We start from the raw sequence: 24,079 nt of genomic DNA, 5'->3' as shown, positions 1-24,079 counted from the left end.
ATTTTGATGGAAGTTATTCAAATATTTCTAACTTCAGTTCAAACAGGCTGTAAAACCTCTCAGCAGCTTCGTGTCAGATTCATGAAGACGGCTGAACATCAGTCGATGCAACTGTCCGACCTCAGGCTGCACATTCCCCATAATGCCCTTCCTCCCCCCTCAGCCCTGCTGTTATGTAATAAGAAGTTTCCACGGGGCAACCGGCTGACCGTTCTGTTATTTATGTAACTGCAGCCTTCAGGACACGGAGCAGTCGTCTTTTCATTCTCCATCATCGAACGCCACTCCTCCTCTTCATCTCCAGTGGATTTAATTCAAGCGAAGGAAACAAAAAGTCTGTTTTCACTCTGATTAGTTTCCTCTTCACGTTCGAGCCACTGAAATATTTCAACCTCTTAAAAGCGAAGCATCTCTTCACAGCTCTTATAAGAGAAATACCCCCAAAATACAATCAATAAACTGTTATTACCCCGCTGTTTGTGTGCACAGGAGCATTTTTACATCTGGACAATACCTGCATCTGATTTGTTTTAGTTAAATTAACCTTAAACCTCCTCTTTTTGATCTTAGACTGACAGATTAAGTTTGATCAAACATGCTGCTGTATTCTGCTCAGACGACATGGACGAACTTCTATTGATGAGTTTGTATTTTTAACTTCAGTGACTCAGATGTTTCCTCGTCATCAGGCTGCTGCTGCTCGCAGGGTTTCTTTTAGCTCCTCCTCCACTTTCTTCTCCTCCTTTCCTTTTTCCTCTTCTTTTCCCGTCATTCCCTTTTATTTCCTTTCCTTTCCTCTCCCCCTTCTTTTCTCCTCTCCTCTCTTCTCCTTTTCTTTCCTTTCCTCACCTCTTCCCTCATCTTCTTTCATTTCATTTCCTTTCTCTCCTCTCCTTTATTTTATTTTCCTTTCCTTTCTGCTAATCCCCTCTTATTTACCCTTCTTTCCTTTCCTCTCCTTCTTTTCTTCTCTCTTCTCCTTTCCTTTCCTTCCATGTCCTCTTCTCGCCTCTCTTCTCCTCTTCCCTCATCTCCTTTCCTCTCCTGTCTTTCTCTTCTTTCTTTTTTCCCCTTTCCTTTCTGTTAATTTCCTCTCCTTTCCCCTTTCATCCTTTCCTTCCCTTCCATTTTGTCTCCTCTCCTCTGTCTCTCTCTCTCTCTGCACCACTTTGCTCTGTTTGTCTTAATCTTGTGTTTTGCCTGAATTAAAGATGGCTGCAGCAGTCGTGTGTCCAGTGTAACGGCTCCAGACACTCAGGAGTCACGCTGCAGCTCAGCAGAGCAGAGAGAGGACGTTTTCTATTTCCTGTCAGATGTTTGTCTGCAGCTGAGTCACTCGCTGCCATGAACAGACACACAACTTGTTTCCTACGTTAGCCTGTTTCTGCTGCACAAAGAGCTAAAGTCAGACCTCTTCTCACATCTGAAGACGTTTCAGTCCCAAACAGATTTTACAAATACTGCGGATCTTTCAGGGTCTATTTACGGACTACAACCAGATTTCTGTTGGGATAATTTCCCATCATGCTCCTGGTGAAAATTTACTGGAATACAAACAAATGCATTGTTTAGCTTGGTTAGCAGTACGAGCTCCTCCAAACTTACACCGGTTCATCTGAGCCAACCGTAGCCGCGCTAACAACGTGTGCTAATGGCAACCAGCATCCAACTATGGCGTCACACACAGCGAGGACACGGTGACAGCAGCAGAGTCCCCTCCATGTTTACTATCCACCCGGTTTGCTGCTTCCTGTTTGGTGCTGCATAGAGCGTCCTATTGGTTGTTGACATTGTTCACGTCATGTCGGAAAGAGAGCAGATACATAAGACTTGCTAATCTGACATTTTGAGGCTGTTGAATAAACACGAAGTAAACTTTAACTCTGGTGAACACACTGTGTGTGTGTGTGTGTGTGTGTGTGTGTGGTCATGGGATGTGCTGGATCACAGGCTGGTTCTAGGAGGTGACAAGGTCGGACTTATTGTGACGTGTGTGAGTTACAACTATAGCTTTGTTGTGCGGGTGAATGATGTCACTCTGACTCTGTGTGTGTGTGTGTGTGTGTGTGTGTGTGTGTGTGTGTCTGTGTGTGCATTTAAACTATTTATCAACTGGTTCTTCTGTTTCATAAATCCTCACAAAGGCAACACCTGTTCTTCACAGGAGAGCCTTAAAGAGATGATAGCTGTAGAGGAATAATAAATGTGGTTATCTTATACAGGAGAGAAAAAAGAATTAAATTAGTGAATGAAAAATGTTTTTTGTGGCTGCATAAACTTTCCTCTCTTGGTGTGTGAAAGCCGTATAAACTCACGTCTTTTCTACGATGTAAAGGGAGATCATATGTATCTCTCACTTTGAATGTTTGCTCTGGAAAATGTGAACAAAGGCAGCGAGGAGTTCATCTCTTCGTCTGATATCGGGACGGTTTCTCTGAGGATGACGAATCTGCACGTTCACCGGCACCGGCACCCACAACAACACCAACACAAGCTACACACAAGAATAAAAACAAAATACGTTTTTATCTAGTGAAGCCCGTCTGACCAAACAGGAAGTGACCGACCTCAGGGTAGTAGAAAGGGGAGTTTCTGGTTTCACCCAGTTTTTCTGTCGTTCAGTTAACACAAATATTGTGTTGGTTTCAAACTAATGATTTTAACCGCCATTATAACAAAGTAACTGACTGAGGTTGTCATAGACCAGCAACCTGTGTGAGGTAAAATCGCTGCTCCTTAAATGCCTGAAACTTCATTGTGTGCCAGTATTGTCATGACGGCAATCAAATCTCGAGTTGGTCATCCTGTGAGACTCGGCAGCTCGTCAGGGCAGCGTCCACGCAGAGAGACGACAAGTAGCCAACAAAAAAAGCTCGATGTAAATGTGTGGAGACGCTTCAGTCCGGTCTCAGCTGGAAGGCACAACCAGAAGCAGATGTGACGCCTTCTGTTTTTGCTGCTGCCGCATGTATTCTGACGCCTCTGTCGCTTCATGTTGGTGTCGGAGCTGAGCCTGCAGACAACCTCAACACTCCCGCTTCAATTAATCAATCAATCAATCAATCAGTCAGAGAGCAGCAGCTTTCTGTGAATGAAAATATACATCGCAGCACTGCAGGAGAAAATATCTTCTGTTTCTGTTACAGGAAAGTTTTCTCTGCAAAACTTGTGAAATACAAACTGATAAATAACTTGATGCTACAGCGAAGCAGTGTGCCGGAAATGTTCAACATTCTCTGTCATCGTGAATTAAAGGACATTTTGAATCACAAAATGTAAATGACACATGTAATGTTGCACTGAACATTCACTTTTCACAACCATCTCTAAAAGTTTAGCTTCTGTGTTCTGTGTCTTTTTCTAAAAGCAGACGAAACAGAACTTATTTTCCTTTGAATAAGGTTTGAACTGACTACCACCTGTCTGTTCATGCACACATCCAGTCTGTTATTAAGAGCTGTTTTATGATTATCATGCTGTCAAGCAAAGCCCCGCTCATAGTGTTAACACGCTGGACCGTGTGTCATGGTGCAGATTCCCAAACTGTGGTTTTCTGAGCCACCATTGTATTTTATATTAAAAGGTTATTTGACCTGCTTTGAGTACAAGCAAACTCAGACATAGGTGTCTTTTACATTTACAAAATTCCCATTGACCAAAGCCGCTTCCCCACTGGTCAGAAAACTCGCTCACACACGTTTTTTTTGTCCACATAGGGAAAGGCGACGGTCGTCATTCAGACCCGGGTCAATTGACTCTGCTGTAGACCCGGGTAATTATCGCCTCGGCTCCGATCGGCTTTGATGGGAACAAAAACCCCTGGTCAACACTAAATGAGTAATAGATACAATAAAGACCTAACCACGGCAACATCTTCACGTTCTTATAATGTTAGTAACGTGATATAACGTGAGTATAATGTTCTTTGAGCGTACTGTTGTTTACTAACCTTGTCTCCAGCGTGTTTGTGGCGTCAGACGGTGACGCAGCAGGAAAGAGGATACTTCACTGGCAATGGGAAAAGACACAATCAGCATTTATTAGCGGGTCTTCCCGGGTCTGAAAAACCGGCGTCAACACGTTAAACTTAGGTGGGAAAGTGGAATTATCTTCAATCCTAATCTTTAGGGATGGAAGTCACAGCCTTTGTTATCTGGACTATTTTTTTGCTCCAAAAGCCCGAAGCTCCAACTTTTCTGCACATATTGCATTGAACAAACGTACCTTAGTTATGCTTTAGTTCATGAAGTCTGAAGTAAAATGTGTTGAGTCCAGACTTTCTGTGTGTCCTCTGATTAAAGACGAAACCTGCGACAAACCTGGTTAAATAAAGGTTAAAGAAAAAGAAACCAGAAAAGGAAAGAGTGCTCATTCTCTGGTGGACAACTCCATCTAGTGGTGAGTCTTGAGTATTACACTCAAATGGAAGAACATTACACTGGTGGTGAATTGGCCTCCTGCTATAGGTGAAGAGAATCTTTATTTCAGGTAATGTGTGTTTTCTTTTACTCCTTCTCTCACACACTTTCACAGAAGAAGAAGAAGAAGTTGCTGATCTGTTTGCAAACCAAAGTCACAACAATACAAACAAACTAACCGATCAAGGCAGCAGAAGATCAGTAACTCGCGTGCTCTGTGAGGTAAAATTAGAGTTTTTCTTCATGAAGTCTGGTGGCTTTGGAGAGAACGATGTGACTTCTGTTACAGTTCAAATACACACCGAAACCAAAAAAAGGTCTATCTCTGCGGGGATGCTTTCTGAAACGGCTGTTGCATCACACTTTTCAAAGGCACCAGACTCCATTGAGAAAAAGAGTAATTTCACCTGGTAGAACAGGGGAGTGTCTGGTCTACCGCTGTATTGATCAGTTCGTTTTTCTGTACAACAGTTAACATAAATATTTTGTTAGTTTCAAACTAACAATTTCAAACACCAATATAACACAAACATAGTGACTGATTGAGGTCGTGATAGACCTGCAGCTCCCGTGTTCTGTGAGGGTAAAATCAGTGTTTTTATGAATGGAATCTGGTGTGTTTGCAGAGAGCGATGTAACGTCTGTGTGTGGTTAAAACAATCATCTTCCTCTGTAACAAAAAGGTCTATCTCTGTAGGGATCCTTTCTGTCATGTTGTCACACACTTAGAATAACAATCTGAGCCTGTCAGTGGAAACAACAAGAACTTTTAGTGGACGACCTTTGATTTTGTAGTTTATTCTCTAACATATCTGTCAAAAAAATAAGGCCCTCTTAAGAAAGAACGGGAGTTACCTTTACCAACTGAAATGAAGCTTTGCATTGTTTTGTCTGGCTCGAGGTCTGAGCTGAACTTTGAATGTAGCCACAAATGCTAACTGTCAGACAACAGAGTAGCATGGCTAACTATTAGCTACAAATGTTTCTAATGTCACAGCAGTTTGTTTGCATGATCTGCAGCAGTCGGCTGTGTTAAGACACTGAGCTCCTTCCGGCCTATCAGACCTGTAGCTGCAAACGGAGCGTCTGATTGGCTGTCAGCGTGACACGGAGCGTCCAGGTCAGAGCAGGTCCCACCTTTTTTTGACTTAATTGCAGGCTGGCGACCGAGCGGGAGATGGAAGCAGACAGATCGCAGAGACGGCTGTTTGAAATGAGATTCACGCCTCCGGTGATCTCTCTCCTCCTTCATCCTGTCCTCGCTGCTCTTTTCTCACTTTGTTTCTTTCTTTTATCCTCTTCCTCTCTTCTTCTCTGCCCGTGTCCCTCTCCGCCTCCCTGCGTCGTATTTAGAATGCGTTTGCCTGCAGGGCATTTTTCTATAACCTGACCTTGCCACGGAGCGCCTGTTGGACATGATTATAGTGATGCAACCACTGTTTCTGTGTGTGTGTGTGTGTGTGTGTGTGTGTTGGTATGCCAGCCTCTCAGCCATCTTTAGCATCCGGCTGCAGGCAGGCGGTGTGTAACAGCTGAATGGAGAATGTTGTGTGCTGCTCTGAGAGGGAGAGGCTGCTGGTGTCCACACACGCACACACACACACACACACATACACACACACACACACACACACACACACACACACACACACACACACACACACACACACAAATATAAAAACACAGAGGTCATTGCCTTTCACATTTAAATAAACAGAGCATGGCTTTCTGTTACATTTCGTGCTGCATTCAGGCCCATGTACAGATTTTGCATCAAACTGAGACTTAAAATCAGGTTCTTTACCTGAATGTGGTGCATCATGGGTAATGTCAGTGTGTCTCTGGGAGCTGGGTGGATAGAGTGTGTCTGGATGTCTGACGTGACGCTGGAGGACGGGGAGCAGCTCGTTCTTCCTCTCGGCCTTCACACACTCATCACGCTGCACTTTGTTTTTTCAGCTGCTTCAACAAGTTAGTCGTGTTGCTTTGCGGCGCAGACGATGATTATTGTTTCTTCTTTACATCACTTAAAGCCTCAGAGCTTTATTTAAAAACAGTCCAGGAGCAGCTCAGCCGTCTCCCAGCTGTCAGGATATTCCTGTCGTCTGATGTCACCGCCGCTGCTACGCCAGGAATTCTGGGAACAGCTCTGAGCATGGAGGGAGAGGTATTCATGTAGAGGAGGGGGGAAAGGAAGGAGGAGGCAAGGAAAGCAGGCAGAGAGAGCTGCTGGTTCACTAAGTTCAGGCGACCTTTTAAACTTGTTCACGGTCAAATATCATCAGCGTTAGCTAACTCTGAGGTGTTGCAGCGTCTTACATTCATGCAAACATTAATAAGCTATTAATCTCTGTCAGCAGGTTTCTGCATATGAATACAGAGTCAGACCACAATCGATGGTAATGCGACCCTGAAGCAGTCAGCAATCACCTGAGGATGATTTAACCACGGTGAAACGGCAAATAAATACAGAATCTGAAGGTCGGGAAGAAGACGTTCTTATGTTGTAAGGGTTCTGGTCTCTGTTGTAGTCCAAGTAGTATTGACCAATCACGATTCAGCAGGCTTTGGTTGCAGGAAAGCAAAAGAGGCGTTTTATTATTGTCTGTGAACACTACTCTACACGAGTACAGACAAACAGGTCTCTGACGTCATCTCTGCACCCCAGCTCCATTCTTTAAAGACGACACGGAACAGTCTCGCCTTGAACTGGCGGTGTAAAAGGGGCTTAAGACTAACGTATGGATGAGGAAGCCTCAGCTCAGATATCACACATCGTCTGTTTGAATACTGAGTAGATATACACCAGAAGCCCCGACAAATCGCTCACTCATCGCTCTGATTTATTGACAGATAATAGCCGATGATCCTCTAACGTATCTCAGAGCTAAAACTCTCAGTAACACACTCCTAAGTTTGGACCTGATGTGTTCCCTTACTTTGAGGAGTGTCTCCTGACCCTCACTGTTAAAAGCTCCTTTTAAGCAGGAGGTTTTTTGTGATGCGGCAGCTGGTTTCTAATTTTCCTCCCTGAACTTAAAGGGGAGAGTCTGTTTTTTTAACTTTTATTATTATTCCAATGATTGAATAATTTCTTTCCTGCAAACAGTTTCATCTTCTCTTCTCCTTCCTCTCTCTTCTCCTGTCCGTCACCGTCTTCACAGCTGTCACTGTCGGCAGCTCTGACACTGCAGACTCTCTGAAAAGGTTCATACTGTGAGATGAACACACCTGGATGTGATAATAGTTACAGGTGTGTTTGTGTGTGTTTTTGTTGAGGGGAGGGAGAGAGGAGTGTGTGTGTGTGTGTGTGTGCGTGAACTCCAAACACACGGCTGCTCCCATGTGGGAAATGGTGACCGACTGACGCCCCAGCAGTCTGTGTGTGTGTGTGAGTGTGTGTGTGTGTGTGTTTTCAGTGGTACGAATGGCACCCAGGATCTACAGATACTGTGTGTGTGTGTCTGGGTGTGTTGAGGGGGGTGGGTGAGGTTGGTCTTAAAATAACCTCCCCAACTGTTGTCACCCCTCCTCTCTCTCCCAACACCCCCACTCAAGAAGCAGGTCACCACACACACAAACACACACACGCACACACACACACACTCACACACACACAAACACACACACACACACACAGACTGCTGGGGCGTCAGTCGGTCCCCATTTCCCACATGGGAGCAGCCGTGTGTTTGGAGTTCTGGACAGGAGCACACTCGCTGCTTTGAGAGCGGACAGACTTTAACTTGTTAATCATTGGAGAACCGTGGACCCGACAGATTCTGATTTGAGAGTTTGGAGTTAACACGAAATATTTTTGATCCGAAAAGGCCTAACGGTGTGAAAAGGTAAGAAAGCCTGCGTGTGTTTTCTCCGACCTCTGACCTCCTCAGCGTGTGTTGAGGAGTTGTCAAACTTTTTATACAGTTTATGTTTGATCCAGTCCACACATTGAGATCTGTTTTAACCTCTTGTTAAAAATAGAGCAAAACAAATGTGGGGTTTGGCACGTTGTCGGTGTTGCATCTTTCCTTCTCTGCGTTTACTTGAAAAAACATGTCAGACCACCTTCTTCTTTGTATCCGTCTCATGTGTGTACGCAGCGTGAGATACTCGTTGGTCCCTGCAGAGTTCAGGCTGTTTGAATGTCCAGCAGCAGAGAGTTCAGAGTCAGAACATCCCGACCTCGGACAGAAAGCTAAGTTTAGAGTGTTTCTGCAGAAGCGCCCACTTTGAAAAGATGACTGTAACGAGTCTTTGTATCGCAGCCGCCGGTCCGGGTCCTCTTTGAAGCCGCTTAATTTGAATACTCCAGGGGGAGAAGGAGCACAGAGTATTTGATCTCCAAGGTAAAACACGCTGCGCTGATGGGCCGTGGTGGAGGAGTTGAAGGTTATTAGATCGAATGGGTGCGGATGAGGCCGAGCTGTCGCGGGCGGTTTGGACGCGGCCGCTCTGAAGCCCTTGATGTCGGCGGTGATGAGGGTGAGCTGGGATTGGAGCTGAAGCACGAGTCGACTTGTTTCAGATTGATTTTAGGCAATTAGAAACCCTGCTGGATGTATGGACTCTGTGATTGACAGGTCATGTCTTGACTCTACGTGACTGGGGTGCGAGAAAATGTGTGAGTGTGTGTGTGAGATCACACGGTTGGGTGTGTGTGACAGAAGTGTGCAATGCTTAGTGCGAGCATGATTCAGTACACATACACTCTCACACTGCAGGACGCATCGTCTGTGCGAACGAGCCCTTCGAACTCCATCAGCTGTCTGATTAGAAATGTCCCTGAAGTTCTCATCCTGGTTTCAGGTTCGGCCTTTTCCGACCTGAGGTGTGTTTTGAGTGTTGAGGTGATCAAACGAGGGAGACTTTAGTTGTTTGGGGCTTTATTGAACAGAAGCAACCAAGAACCAAAGAATCTGTACTTGTACATTTTCAAAACAGGCCGTTTACTTTAGCTTTGATGCATCTAAGGCGTATTATCGATTCCTCTTATTTAGCAGAATCGTGCATGTTTCCAAATGCACCACCTGGTACTTTGAAAGCTGTTTTGTTTTGCGTAGACCCCAGGAAGAGTTATGCATGCAGTAACAAATATAGGTGAGTCTAAGGCATTAAATAAAGAGTGACCGAACACACAAAAACATTAACATGGAGTCAGCGAATTTCTTAAAGTCTGCATTTCAGGGACTCTAAAAGTGGATGTTTGGTCTTAACGTAGCAAGAGTTAGCGAGATTATTTTAAAACCACAGTGTTGAGGTAGCATTGTTAGCTTCTGTGACTGTTTGGAACTAGGGCGGGGCTAGCTATTGTAGCGTAGCGGGGTAACTAGACGGATGGAGTAAGAACGAGGAAGAGGTGAGGTGTGCGAGCTCGACAGAGCCCACATTTATCTCCTTGTCGCAGCAGTAGCTAAGCCGAGGTGTCCCCAAAAAAACATGTCGGCTAACAGCTCTTCTCACTTAGCTGTCGCTCGTAGCTTTTATAACAATAACTCCCTCTTCCCTCCCCCGCAACTACTTCTCAGCCAATTACCCGCTGCGGTGGACACCTCCCTCTATAAACACCTGCGAAACAACAGCAAACATACCCAGCGTTACAATATTTAATTTAGCAACCGTTTAGGGATAAAATAACCTGATCATGTACATGTACATTATATCAGACACTGCTTCTGCAACTGTGAATGTTACTCTGAAGTTTTACTTTAAAATGAAACTAGAATAGAAGAAGATTTTATTTAGGATAAAGCAGACATTAATACGTTCTTTGTTGTTTAACACCTGCACTGAAAAGAACCAACAGACTGCAAAAAATCTGCCGTACAGAAAATGTCCTTCAGGAAAACTGTACTCTAATGCATACACACACACACACACACACACACACACACACACACACACACACACACACACACACACACACGCACGCACAGCCGCAGGGTCTCATTAGCTCGCAGCAGTTTGACTGGACTGAAGATCTTCTAACAAATGACTTCAGATGGAAACGACAGACTTGGTGTTAATTCAATCAGACGGGCCCTCTGTTGAGAGTGTGTGTGTGTGTGTGTGTGTGTGTGTGTGTATTAGCGTGTGTATTAGCATATTAAAGCTGTTTGTGAATTATTGAAGCATTTGAAAGACACCGGTGACATTTTCACTGTTTTAGGATGACATGACAGCACTTTGATGATGAAACTGTGTGTGTGTGTGTGTGTGGATTTTGTGTATGATTGGGGGATATGTGCACTAACAGCACTCACGCTTTGAGCGTGTGTACAGTGTGTGTGTCTCCTGGGCTGCGTGTTAGCCGTGAACCCCTCTAACAGTGCTCCTTCCTCTCGGGGCCACTCTTGATCTCCCGTGGGGGCGTTTCTGATGAGGCGGTAGGTTCCGTTGTGAGATTAAAGCGCCGTATCAAACACACACTTCGCTCCAGATATCCTAATTGAGAAAGATATGATGAACTCCCCGTAATGTAACGTTCTTTGACGCGGCTGTGCAAGAGCAGAAACACAGTCTAGAAAGTCTTCTTCGGGGTGCATTAAATGTGTCCTTTTCTCTCCCTTTCCTTGAATTGAATCAAAGCTGGATCCGTTGAAACCGAACTGAAAGATGCAATAAAAACATCCCTCTTAAAAAAACAGAAACAGCCGTTCCGTCACTCTCTTCAAAACCACCAGACTCCATTGACAAAACCAGTAATTTGACCTCACAGAACATCGTAGCTGCTCATCTACAGCTGCCTCAGTCGAGTAGGTTTTTTTTGCTATTGTCTTTCACACAAACTTTACGTTGGAGTTGATCTTACCATTTAAATAGCACAAAGTCACACAGTAACACAAACAAACTGATTACAGTTGTAATAAACAAGCCACTCCTGTGTTCTGCAGAGTAAAATCACTGTTTTTGTGAATGGAGTCTGGTGGCTTTGAAAAGAGCGATGCAGCGGCTGTCTCAGGTTAGAAAAAAGCCTTGTACTCTTTAAAAATACCCGTTCTGTTGTTGGGATCCTTTCTGTAAAGTTTTAGACTCTTAGAATAAAAATCTTATCATGTATGAGGCAAAAACATCGTGCTCATTTGAAGGCAAGGATTTTGTTGCAGCCCTTACAGCCTGATTCATGGCTGCAGGCTGAAGCGATCTACTCGAGTAGGTCATTCAGATACCAGAATATGTATGTTAGCTAATAGGGTTCTGTGTGCTCCCCAAGCCATGGCTGTCTGCTGCTGTGGTGCCTACACGGGTATAGCCATGTTCCTGCAGGGCTGCAGCCCCTCTTACAGTAGTGACAGATGTATTTTGGACCGGTGCTCAGCAGGTCACACTGCTGGCCAAGTTACAGTGAGCCGAGCTGGCAGCGTGTGTGACCTACATTCTCGCATGCCGCGTGGTGCTTTAATCCAGGCCACAGCGGGGCGGGAGGGTGCTGCGGTGTTCAGGGAGGTCACATTGGAGCTGCACGGTGACTCAGCGGTTGGAGGTGGATGTAAAGTATCCGTCCAGGGTTCGAGGCTGGGGTCACCTGCTTTTTCAAAGGTCATCAGCGGCTTTTAGTCTGGATTAGTTTGGTGCGTTTGCAGTTAATCTTTATTTTGCTCATTCATTGTTTTTTTCTGTTGACTTTTTAATGTCAGTGCGAATCTTTGAAACCTTTTTACTCGGTGTACTAAAACAACTTCCATAAATAAAACCTTTATCGTGATGTATGAAGAGGTGCTAGAGTGAGAGAGAGTTAAAAGCACAATGTGTGAGCATGATTAAGTTCACACTGAGCACATGGTGTAGTGAAGGCCGGCCCTGGAGTTCGGCTGTGCTAGCCTAGCTTAGCATGAAGACTATAAGCATGGGGCCTGGCTACTTTTAAGAATGCACCTACCAACAGCTCTTAAGTTGAGATTTGATGTATCCATACTTTACTTATTATTCTGTTTATGACACAATTCAAGTACTTTTGACTTGATTACCTTTAAGCTTTAGTTGCACTGATTCTAGGGACATTAAACATTGGAAAAAGCTCAGGCACAGACACAGAAACTGAACATTAGAAGTGAAGTCACAGCTGATATTTTAGCTCGCTGGTTTCCTGCAGGAGTCCGTCTGTCTGTCCGTCTGTGTGTTTTTATGCCATCTTAATTTAGATGTCAGTAAAAAGAGTGTTATGGAGACAGAGCTGATCCTGGCCGACAGACGGGACATGTTCTCCATGTTTTCACACATGAACCTGACACTGATCCACATGAAGCTGACTCACGTTTAAAACTGGAACTGTGACGTCGCAGGTCGTCCTCACTTCTGCTTTTCCTGCTGCAGCACTCAGCGGGTGTTTTTGTTCTCTTATATGTTTACACTGTTATACACTGACTTATCCGAAGATGTTACTCCGTGTCGTCGTATCACTTCTGTAATCTTGCTCATCTTTGTGCGTGTGGCTGCAGGACATCTGTGAGGACATCTCGGACCATGTGGAGCAGATTCACGCCCTGCTGGAGACCGAGTTCTCCCTGAAACTGCTGTCTTACTCCGTCAACATCATCGTCGACATCAGGTGAGCCTTCACAAGAATCGATGATTCATACTTTCAGCTTTAAATCAGGTTTAAAAGCATTTTCTGATTTCTTTTGGTTTACTTTTATCTTGTGTTCTTGTCTCTGAGGACTTGAGTTTCCTTTGGATCTTGATAATACTCTCGCCGTGTCTCTGAACTGAAAACAATGCAAAATACGCCAATGCAAAGACCCTAATAGATGTTAATTTGTGCCAGGCAATGCTAATGACTGGAAAAGGCGTTGCCGTCATTTGTGCAGGTTTGTTTTTTGTAGCTGAGCGCAAAAACAGTGACAGAATGGTCCAACCAAACTCCATTCAAAAACCAAGCATTTTAACAGTCGTTTATTGTCGTCTTGCAGAAAACCTGACAAAACATTAATTAAATCAAATCCACAAATCTGCATCATGAAGGCGTTACTTCTGCATCCTTTCAGCCTGTTTATTGCATTTAATTGACGCTGTGTCACAAAACCTTTCAGCATTGATATTCTCCTGAGGCAGCATCAGAAATGGTCAAACCAAACTCTATTAAAAAAACAAGCAATTTAAGAGTTGCTTGCGTGTTGTCTTGCAGACAAATCTGACAAAGCCTGAATTCAGACTTTTTACAGACCTGCATCATGATGGAGTTACTTCAGCATCCTTTCAGCCAGTTTATTGTCATTAAATCTCAGTAACATCTGTTTATTTTGGCTTCATAGCGCTGTAGTGACACAGATTTCAGCCCATGTGTGACCCGCTAGATACAGTGAAACTGCCAAAACTAAAACAGAACGCTGCTAGTTGGTGTTCATCAGAGAAACCCTTGTACTGATCCAAGTTAACAGCACATCAAACTGGGCACTGGTCAGGTTAACGTTTAACTGCCTGCAGTCTTGTTATTCACATTAGTCAGGTTTGATTCCTAACTCTCTGGATGATTGTGTCTCATGTGCTTCAGGACGGTGCAGCTGCTGTGGCACCAGCTGAGAGTGTCAGTTCTGGTCCTGAAGGAACGTCTGCTGCAGGGCCTGCAGGACTCCAACGGGAACTACACCCGCCAGACAGACATCCTACAGGCCTTCAGTCAGGACCAGCACCAGGTCAGACACACACGCACACACACACACATACACACGCACACACACACACGCACACGCACACGCACACGCACACGCACACACACACACACACACACACACACACACACTGAACTGAATCTTTGTCACCAGAGGAACCAACAATGCTTTTTCATTTTTTATCCTGTCAGAAATGTTCAGCAGTTATTTCTTGTTGGTCATTTCTTCTTTGACTTTAAAGTAAATGAATCGTGTAGTTTTATTTAAATTAAAAGGTTACTCAAAATGACAGGAATAGTAAACGACAGTTTTACGTAAAGCAAAACTGAGAAGCTTCAGTCTGATGGAGCGGATTTATAACCTGCAGCATGATGTAACCCTGAACCTCGCAGAGCACAGAGGTCTGCCTGTGATTGTGAGTCCATGTGGGCTGGGCACATGTCCAAGCATAAAAGAGTTAGTCGTTTCGTGTGTTGTCATGTACATTTTTTAAACACAGAAGGTCTTTCCTTCCTGCAGACTCGCCTGGACGCCCTGACGGAGGTGGACGACTGCGGTCAGCTGACCATCCGCTGCAGTCAGGACTACTTCTCTTTGGACTGCGGCATCACTGCCTTTGAGCTGAGTGACTACAGCCCCGGTGAGGAGCCTGAGACCCGGGGAGCAGAGGACCCCTCCCAGGATCTGGATCAAGCCAAAGGCCCCAATCCTGAGCCGGGGCCAGAGGAGAGCGAAGAACCCTCAAACCAGGAACACCACAACACTTTACCTGAACTCACCACCCCTGGCGACACAAATAACCACAACCTTTCTCCATCCTTATTACCCACAATGCAATGCAGCATGCCAAACCACAGCGAAAGTGCAAAGCGCCCCCTGCAGGGTGTGAGCCGCAGCACTGAAGTGTCGCCCACGCAGCCGTCTCTTCCCAAGAGACTCGCTCTCTTCTCAGACGGAGGACGCAGAGCGGAGGACTCGAGGAGTCCGATCTCGGGGCTCCAGGTCCAGGCCGAGCTGAGTCGGAGCACCCCTTCTCTCATGGATCCTCCAGACCGCTCCAAGTTCTGGTTGGAGCTGGACTCGGTTTATCCAGAAAATGTTTCACAGTCCTACGAGAGTCTGCAGGTTTGTCCCTCCTTTGTTTTACTGGAGTCTGGTGTATTTTGAGACAGTGATGTCATTGTGATGGATCAATGCATGCTTGAGGAATCTGCCTGGCAAAGTGAAATCAAACTGTACATCCATCCAACACTTCTTACTGAAGATGCTCTTAATGTATTTGCACCTGTTAATGTCTGATGCTTTCCCCCTCTATACAATTTGTCTAACAAACCAGAGCAGCTTCAAAGATGCCGCCTTCACCCTGAATTCTCTTTAACTTCACAGGTCATGAATGGGCGCAACCTCCAGAGAAAGCATGTCAGCTCCAGACAGGGAGGACGCCCACAGGGGAGAGTGCTGAGACCCCTGAACGACCCGAAGAGCTCATCCCGGGCCCAGCTGACCGCCAACGCCCCCCTGCCTCTCCAAGATGCGGCGCCTCAGGATGAAATATCAAAAGAAATGGAGAGGATGCAGAAGGAGACACATACGCACAGTGAGGGGGACTCTGACTCCTCATTACCCTCCCCCATGAGGGAGCAGTTCCTCTCCTCAGACCTGGAGGCATCCGGAGAGGAGTCAGACCCCCGACCACGTCCCCGCAAGACCGCCGTCTGGATAGTGAAGCGGCAGGGGCAGAAGGTGAGGGTTTTTTAGAGGTGGGAAGTAAAGAGGGGTTGAATTGTTTTGTAAAAGTTTGTGTTGAATTTACGTGAGACATATAGAGCATGTAGACGGACAAAGATGCACAAACCAACTCTGAATTCAGACAGAAACCTTTTACAAACTATGTCTGCATGTATCAAACTCTGCATTGGATCTACATCAAACATTTACATGGCACAGAACACAAAAAAAAACTCGAAACAAGCTAAGCTAAAGTTAGCAGCAGCTCGGCCTGCAGCCCCAAAACAACGTTGAACAGCAACGGAGAGACACAGATTACTTCTAACGTCAAACTGATTTCTTTGGCATTTTTAAGAGGAGACTTTTGCAGATAATTCAGCTTCCAGTATAAACCTAGCTCAGGATGAAGCTGAAATTTGACAGAAATTGATGCCAACCACTGGATAATTCCACACATTATATATAATCTATAACGTATGCAGCGCAAGAGATTTACCAATGCTCATTTTGACTCTGCATTTAGCCGTTTCCTGTTTGCAGTATCGTATAAAATGTGTCTTTCCTCCCCTGCCATCCATCAGGGGGCCCAGGTTTCATCTAAAGACGGCCCAGACAGGGAGCACTGGTATGGGTCAGAGGAGTTCCTGGCCCTCCCCGCTCAGCTCCGGAAGACGGAGATGCTCGCTATGAAGCTGGAGAGTCTGACTCAGTCCATCCCACTGGTTAGTCAACAATTTAGATTAACTCTCTTTTTGAAGCACCTGATCAGAAACCTTTGAAGATTCATTAAACACTATTGCACATGGTCATAATATATTTTGTTAAAACGTGACCTATGCCCTGCAGAGACCTGATAGCTGTGACTCTACCCAGGAGGCTTTGCAGGATGTGGATGACTGGGATTTGACGGAGCTCAATCAAGACTGGGATGTAGGGGAGAGCGGGGACAACGTGAACAGCGTAGGGGAGAGTGGGGACGACGTTCCCTCTCATCTGCCACCTCTGGTATATATCATGTATATTTTTATATAACATTATTTTACATTTTCTGTTTTTCTGTTTTTGCCTTCATGACGATCTTTCGCCCTCCTCCGCTCAGCTTCCGTACAGACGAAACCTGGTGAGCCGCTTTAGCCCCACCTCCTCCAGCGACATTGCTCCCTCACTGGACGAAAGCATAGAGTCCGGTCCTTTAAGTGACCTCCAGTCTGAAGAGGATGAGGGACGGCGGTCTGCAGATCGCCGCCTGCAGCTGACAACGCCCCCGGTGGACGTGCGTGGAGGTGCGACCCTGGTGTACCAGCTCCTGGAGGAAATTCAGAGCCAGGACAGAGACCCTGACGTCTGGAGGAAGATAGAGGTATGGACAGCCTTCACGTCTTCCTTCTATATACCTGTCTTGTTCTCTCTGTTGTAATTTCAGATGAGGCAGCTTCCCAATATCTATATATCTCTCTCAATATAACACCTGCCTGTCAAACACCTGCAGACAGTTCTGTTTTAGAAGTCGACGTGGAAACCTGCAAAACTAAATGAAACAAGTCCGGGGCCGTTACGTCCGTGCACGGAGGAACATGTTGGAAAGACGGAGCAGGGACGGTGCAGTCGGCGTGTTCTGTCTATCACTCATCCGTCGCCGAGCTGGCTACACTGAGAATTCAGACTTAACATCACAGTAACCTCCTCAAGCGTCTCCATGTCTAGCTGTTTACATCCCGCACATACAGTAGCTGCATGCGGCCTGAGCTCTCTGGTGCACCCTCTAGAGGTATCCTCCAGTAACACGCGTAGTGCAGAGACAAGTATGTGAACAGTTACGTTCATGACGCAGACGGGTGTGTACGCCAACGCAAGGTTCAAAAGCAAGTGTGTCTCTGAAACTGCCGCACCGTTTCCATAATGAAGACAAGAACTCTTATTTTTGAAGATACTGAAGTGTTCCCGGAGAGGTGTTGCTGTCCGGCTTGACCATCAGAAAGTGTTAACCCACCTGAATCCTCCGTACCTGCACACCTGTTTAGCATGTCTCTACAGCACATCCACGAGACGAATGCAAACTTTAAACTGAAGGACAACAAGTCGGCCCCAAAATCACCCTAACGCCGCCGCTTTCTTCCCTTCACCGCAGCCGTCTTGATGGATTGGAGCGCTGGTATCGGATCGTCCTGTGGCCCCGTTAATTCATCACCTCACTGCTAAAGGTCACGTTTGATTGGCAGGCGGATTATTGATGAGGCTGCCCGGTGAACTAATCAGTCATATCTGTCATATCGAATATGGCGAAATGTCAATAGCTCTGGGGATTCGTTCTCCTCATAGCTGCTAGTTTAATTAGCGCTATAAAGAAGCTCTGCGGCCGCTTCTAATACTTTTATTGTTTTATTTTATTCAGGTTTATTTCACTCTCTCTTTTATGGCCTGAATATTCCGATTCTTAATACATTTCACTCCCCGTGCAACATTTAACTTTGCTGCTGTAGCATCCCAGTCCCCCTCAGGGATCAATGAAGTTCAGCATATCAGTCTTATCTGGTGTTAGCCGGGTCAGGAGCCCACCGACAGCATCACAGCGCTGTGATAGGATTATCTGTGAGGATGGTCCGGATACGCGGCGATCAATCCGTGAATTAAAGGCCCGGCTGTGTGAGGGGACGTCCTTGGAACGAGGGATCAGTGACCCGGAAGGTCGTGAGCGTGATCCCCTCATCAAACTCTGTCCTTCATATGAAATCCACATTAATATTCAGAGTTAACGATGATTTGACTGATGAAATGTCAAAGCGGTCCCCTGCTCTGTCTCTCTTTCGTGCTGTGGAAATGTTTTGATCCGTGTTTCAGGCTGTCTGACGATCACAAGTCCATGAGGAGAATCTGAGCTTAAAGTCTGCGCCTGATTTTTCCACATATTTTTGGGTTGAACGACTAAATTAGTACAAACAATGTTGGAGGTGTCCCACTAGATTTCCTCACCCGGCAGCCAAATTTTTAGGTTTTCCTCACCAACCGGCAACAGAAACTGGTTCCCCTAGTTTGTCAGATTCGCAGAGAATTTTGCCCCCTCCCTCGTGGCGTGCCCCGAACCTCTCAGACACAATAAGTATGTATAATCCCCGGCACGTTCAGGGCCCTGTGCAGCTCCCTCTGAATCATTCAGACCCCCTCCGGCACTTTCTTTCCTGTGTTCATGCGGTCAGCGTGAAAAAGAAACGGTTCGTGTGAGCCTTCATGTGAAATACAGAGTTTGGAGTGGATATAAATGAATGCAGGATGAAGATGTTGAACATCTGAGCTAGACTTCTATAATTAAAATATTTAACCCATCAAACATTTAATTAAATTTAAGGGTATTAAAATCAGCAAGATAGCGAGCATTCCCAAAAACTACAGAACCCCCTGAAATACAAAACAAATACAAACAGACAAACAGGAATTTATGCTCTGCTGTGTCACATATGACACCTTGTGTTACACACACACACACACACACACACACACACACACACACACACACACTCCTCATTCCTCTCTGCTCCTGGGTAATTAGCTGATTAGCTGCTTAATTAGCAGCATGTAATCATGGCGATGGATGAGCTGCCTAATTGAGGAAGTGAAGAGAGGAGAAGGAGGATGACATTCTGTCTCTCTCTGCACAGACTCTCCTCTGAATACAACTGAATAGAATGAAACCGAAAAAGACAAATCATCCGTCCAGGGAAGAGAAACCGTGTAGAGATCACCGCTGGAGCAGAAGTGAACCAAAGCCAGGAGCAGAGCAGAAGATAATCCGTCCAGGAAACTCAGACGTGTTTCCTGTTGGAGGAGTGTAGATTTGATTAGATACAAACATATCTGAACTCAAGGGGAGGAAATCACTTCCATTTTCTGTCAGTAGGAAAGATCGTGATAGGTGCAGACGCCCAATTTCATCCCCAACGTCCGGGCTCGATTTTGAATCTGTATTTTTTAGCAGGAAAAAGACCAGAATGAATCTTAAGCTGGACTAGATTCAGCTTTCATTATCCCAAAATATCTTCATTAGGTTGGTGTGTGATCTGCAAAGAAACCATAGACTGTGTATAAGAAGTGAACGTAGCCAACGTGATGTCACCCATCCTGAGGATGGTCTACCGTCCTGAGCGTCGTGTTTGGACTTTTGGACGTCACCTTCTTGGTGTTCTGGAGCCTGAAATAGAGGGTGAAGCTGGAGGGAAGCGATGGATTAGCAAATGCTAAGTTATAGTTAAAGCTATACAGTCTGTGTTCAAGGCTAGTTCATTAGCAGGCTAATAAGATGGTAAATAACAGTTTTTTCCCCACAGAATCTACCTTGTGGTGGCAGCTGACCGAAGTTGATATTTATTTGACTGTAACGAGCTAAGACAGCAACTGAACGAAATTAACCAAACCCAACAGCTGAGGCTAGTGCTAGCTGGGTTAGCTAGGTTCACAGTGTGGCTAACTTTAAAGCTAAGAAACCTTCTGGAGTGTCATTTAGCTGTTGAATTTTTAAATTACACTCAAAGTCTCGAGCGCCGCAAACTAAACACCTTAATTTTCATTGTATTTGGAGCCAATCATCTTCTTTTGCCCGAACCAGGAAGTTTTTGACTTATTTTAGTTCCACTTTGTTAAACAAACTTTTTTTTATAACCTGTATTTTGGTTGATGCCGTCGCCTCACAGCTAGAAGGTTCCTGGTTTGAGTCCCGGTTCAGACGTAGTGGGCCTTTCTGTGTGGAGTCTGCATGTTCTCCCGGTGCATGCGTGGCTTCCCTCCGGGTGCTCCGGCTCCCTCCCACAGTCCAAAGACATGCTCGTTAGGTTCTAAATCGCCCGTAGGTTTGAGTGTGAGCGTCAAAGGTTGCCTGTCTCTATGTGTCAGCCCTGTGATTGACAGGTGACCTGTCCAGGTGTAACCCCGCCTCTCGCCCAATGACAGCAGGGATAGGCTCCAGCCCCCCCGTGACCCTGAACAGGGTAAGCGGTGTCGATAACGGATGGATGGATGGATTCTTGTTTTAACTGCCTCCCGGGGGCTGTGGGAAAAATCTAAACAGCATGGGTAACGTTATCTTGTTTGGCATTTTGTATTAAGTATCAAACTTTTATTATCTATATTATGAAGGAAATATAGAAATAAAACCTCAACTTTTGCTCCTAGAATGATTAAAACAAACTGGTGAGGTTGGCAGGGCTGGTTGGTGCTCGTCAAAATGAATATTTTGTGACATCATCATTTCAGTTTGCTTTGGACTTCCCAGCTGCTGTGGGCCCTAAATGACTATTATTCTCCCGAGTTGATTGTTTCAAATACCTGTAATAGTACAGCAATAATCATGTTTGCATTCATAAAAACTGTTGAAGTGAGATGAGCAGGAATTTGGTTAAACAGATGTCGACCAGTTTGTTCCTCGGCGACATAATTCAAGTTGAAAACAAAAGTTATTATATGCAATATGTCATCGCAAAAGTCTAAAGCATCAGGGTAATATGACATCACCTGGCCTCAGGTGATTCCCTCTCCTCCTCCCTCCTCTGTACTTCTTTCTGTTCTCAGCTCTACACGCTGCCTTTGCTGTCGGACATGAATATTTTATCCGAGACTTCTCCTTCCCACCTTTTGATTGTCTAGACGCTGTTGTCTTGACCTTGACCTCCCCATCATTTGTAACGTTGGGACGAACCTTCACATAATCTGCGTCCACCTCACGTAAACCTGCAGCCCGTTTCATGAAAGTTCATGAGAGCGATGCAGGAAATGTGCCGGCACCGAAGCCAAAGTTCCTAATTGCGCCGTATGAGAACACGGCTCCTGAAGTGCTCCCTGAAAAGAAAACAAACTAGAGAAAAGCAGACGGAGAAACAGTCCGTGAGTTAGATAAGTGTCCTACACGTCATGTGATCACATTGTATGTGCTGTCTGGTCCTCAGTGTGAGCTGTCTGTGTGTTCAGCGGCTCTGCGGCACGCCGGTCTATCTGCGAGCAGTGGGAGACAGACAGACAACAGACTCAGATCAACACTCGTCTGATTGGCCCGGCGGGGGGAGCAGGGACGCCCACCGACAGCAGAGAGGATAGGAAAATAAGAGAGACGGAGGAGGAGGAGGAGGAGGAGGAGGGCTGTTATTCTCTTGTGTTTCTATAGGTAAACAGGTTAAAGTAGAGCCGACAGATACAAGAAGTAAAGTTGTTTGCAGACTTGTGGAGTGGAGTTAAAACTCAGGAACAGAACGCTGCAGGAGCCCCATTTGTCAACAGAGCTGTCAATCATGAGGCCACACCCCCTTTTTATAGCATCAAATAACTAATTAAAAATAAATGGGTGTCAGAAAAATGAACACTTGGACATAAATCAGCATGATAAGAACTAACTATAATGACAGAAACCATGTTTGAGAAAAAATTATTTGACGTGTATTTTGATTTTATAGTTTGACTCATGTCCCATCTGTTAACATGGAGGAGGCGGGCTGTATGAGCTATACTGCAGCCAGTCAGCAGGGGGCGATAGAGAGGGTTTGGACTTACTTTTGAGGAGCTGTCATGTCGGCCATCTTTTTATACAGTCTGTGCATTATACTGCATAGAGCTGATAGAAGAACTTATCCACGTTGGAATCTAAGAAACAGAGAGTTAAGGGGTCTCCCAGGGATGATCTCAGGGGCGTAGTCAGGAGTGAAGGAAGGCCTTGTCTTCATGCGTCTCTTTCCCTGCCTCTGTTTCGTCTTTTTATCAGCGTTTTGACCCTCTCCTCTTTCTTTTCTTCGCTCTGCTTCTCTGCACGAATTTGAATCGAAACCAGGTTTAGAAATGGAAAGAAACCGATAGAGGTCCAAACGAAAACCGAAATATAAACATGGTTGTTCAAGAGGAAGCTGCAGTCCTGTCTTCAGCTGCACGGGTTCCATGTTTTCTATTTCAAATTAATTTAACACATTTCTAATCAAACTTTCCTCCCTCGGGTTCTTCCGCTCGGCCCAGCAGTGATCAATGTTTGGCGTGACATGTTCACGTAGTCAAACTAATAACTTGGCCTGCTGTGGAAATAAACTGTCCCACCTCAAACCCCTCTAAGAAACAGGTTTGTTGAACCCTGCAAAGGAAAATCCTCATTTAGAATTCAGGTCTGATTTACCTTCAACAGGTGCTCAAATGTTTTTGAACTGGTGCCTCAGAGGCTCCAAAAACTGTTTGCATTTCCCATCAACACCAAGAGCCTCAAGCAACTCGTTAGCTCCCAGCTACTACCTAGCATAACAATGTTAGCATGTGTGCTTTTCCAGTAGAGGCTGAAGAGTCTTGGACCGGACCAAGCTGGGATGTCGAGTCAGAGTTCATGTTAGGATAAAGACATTTTAAGTGCGTGCTCCAGCAGAAGTGACCATTGTTGGGCGTCAGGAAAGAGCTAGAGAGTTATCAGCTACATGTAGCATTAGCTTTGTTAGCAAGGTCTTTCTGTAATTTAAGGGGATGCTTATTTGGGCTAGCAAAACAGACTGGTCGCCAGGTAGCAGTTGATCAATCACAGGTAGCCACGCCCCAAATGTGGCCATAATTTACTGAATGAAGTTCACGCAAAGATTTGAAAAAAGCAGTTAAGACCATAAACTCATCAGGAATAAATGAAGTGTAAAGATGGCTAACTTTCCGACCCAGAGGCTTCCTGCACTTGTTATATACAGTCTAAGTCTGGCTCTAGATTGAAGTAAAGGTACGTCCTCTCACTTGTCAATGTTTTTAGCCTGGGATGATTCTATACAAACCTGAGCAACCTTTGCTGCTCTCATTTCCTGCCGTTATGCCCTTATATGGTGTTTGCCCCGTGCTCCGGGCCCATAAACATCAGCCCTTTTGCCTGTAACATATTAATCATCGAAGCCAAACACGGTCTGTCGGGAGTTTGAGTCTGAATCTATCAGCGTCGTCCTTCAGAAAGCCCCGTCAGCTGAGCGGTAATTATCCGGCGGTGAAGAGCCGAACCACAGGAGGAAGAGATGAAGCAGATATCAGAGCGCTTATCCAGGCGGCAGAGGATCAGATCAGGCGTTTCGGCTCCCAGCAGGCCGCTCTGCCCCTCGGGAGCCTCACTGGTTTAGAGACATCAAAGCAGCCGTAAGCAGCCCAGTGCATGCTGGTCGATATCCAAACCAACGCCGCTCCCTCTGCTGATGTTCACGCCTACATCCTCATCTTCCTCCTCCTCCTCCGTCCTCCTCTTTTTCTCTCTTGTTCACAACGTTTCTCCTCTTCCTCTCCTCCAGTTGTGTCTTTTTCTCTCAATCTGTTCGCATCCTCACCTTTACTCCTTCATCCTTCATTTTCTTT

At 45.5% G+C, this 24,079-nt stretch overlaps 1 protein-coding gene across 1 annotated transcript in view; it reads left to right on the top strand.

Annotated features, from left to right (window-relative positions):
* The window catches only part of akap6 (A kinase (PRKA) anchor protein 6), a 159,546-nt gene that overhangs the window by 3,592 nt on the left and 131,875 nt on the right, over positions 1–24,079 (top strand). The window contains exons 4-10 of the mRNA XM_069662538.1: positions 12,857–12,966; positions 13,909–14,050; positions 14,546–15,151; positions 15,413–15,769; positions 16,336–16,476; positions 16,601–16,759; positions 16,854–17,114. Of these exons, the coding sequence (XP_069518639.1) occupies positions 12,857–12,966; positions 13,909–14,050; positions 14,546–15,151; positions 15,413–15,769; positions 16,336–16,476; positions 16,601–16,759; positions 16,854–17,114 (1,776 nt within the window). The remainder of the gene's footprint in view (positions 1–12,856; positions 12,967–13,908; positions 14,051–14,545; positions 15,152–15,412; positions 15,770–16,335; positions 16,477–16,600; positions 16,760–16,853; positions 17,115–24,079) is intronic.

This window comes from Semicossyphus pulcher, unplaced genomic scaffold, assembly GCF_022749685.1.
Source record: "Semicossyphus pulcher isolate SPU_LCO1_2020_fin unplaced genomic scaffold, fSemPul1.0.p SCAF_14, whole genome shotgun sequence".
In the NCBI taxonomy this organism is placed as follows: Eukaryota; Metazoa; Chordata; class Actinopteri; order Labriformes; family Labridae; genus Semicossyphus; species Semicossyphus pulcher.
The sequence above is the reverse complement of the archived record's forward strand: the minus strand, read 5'-3'. Positions and strand labels throughout refer to the sequence as shown.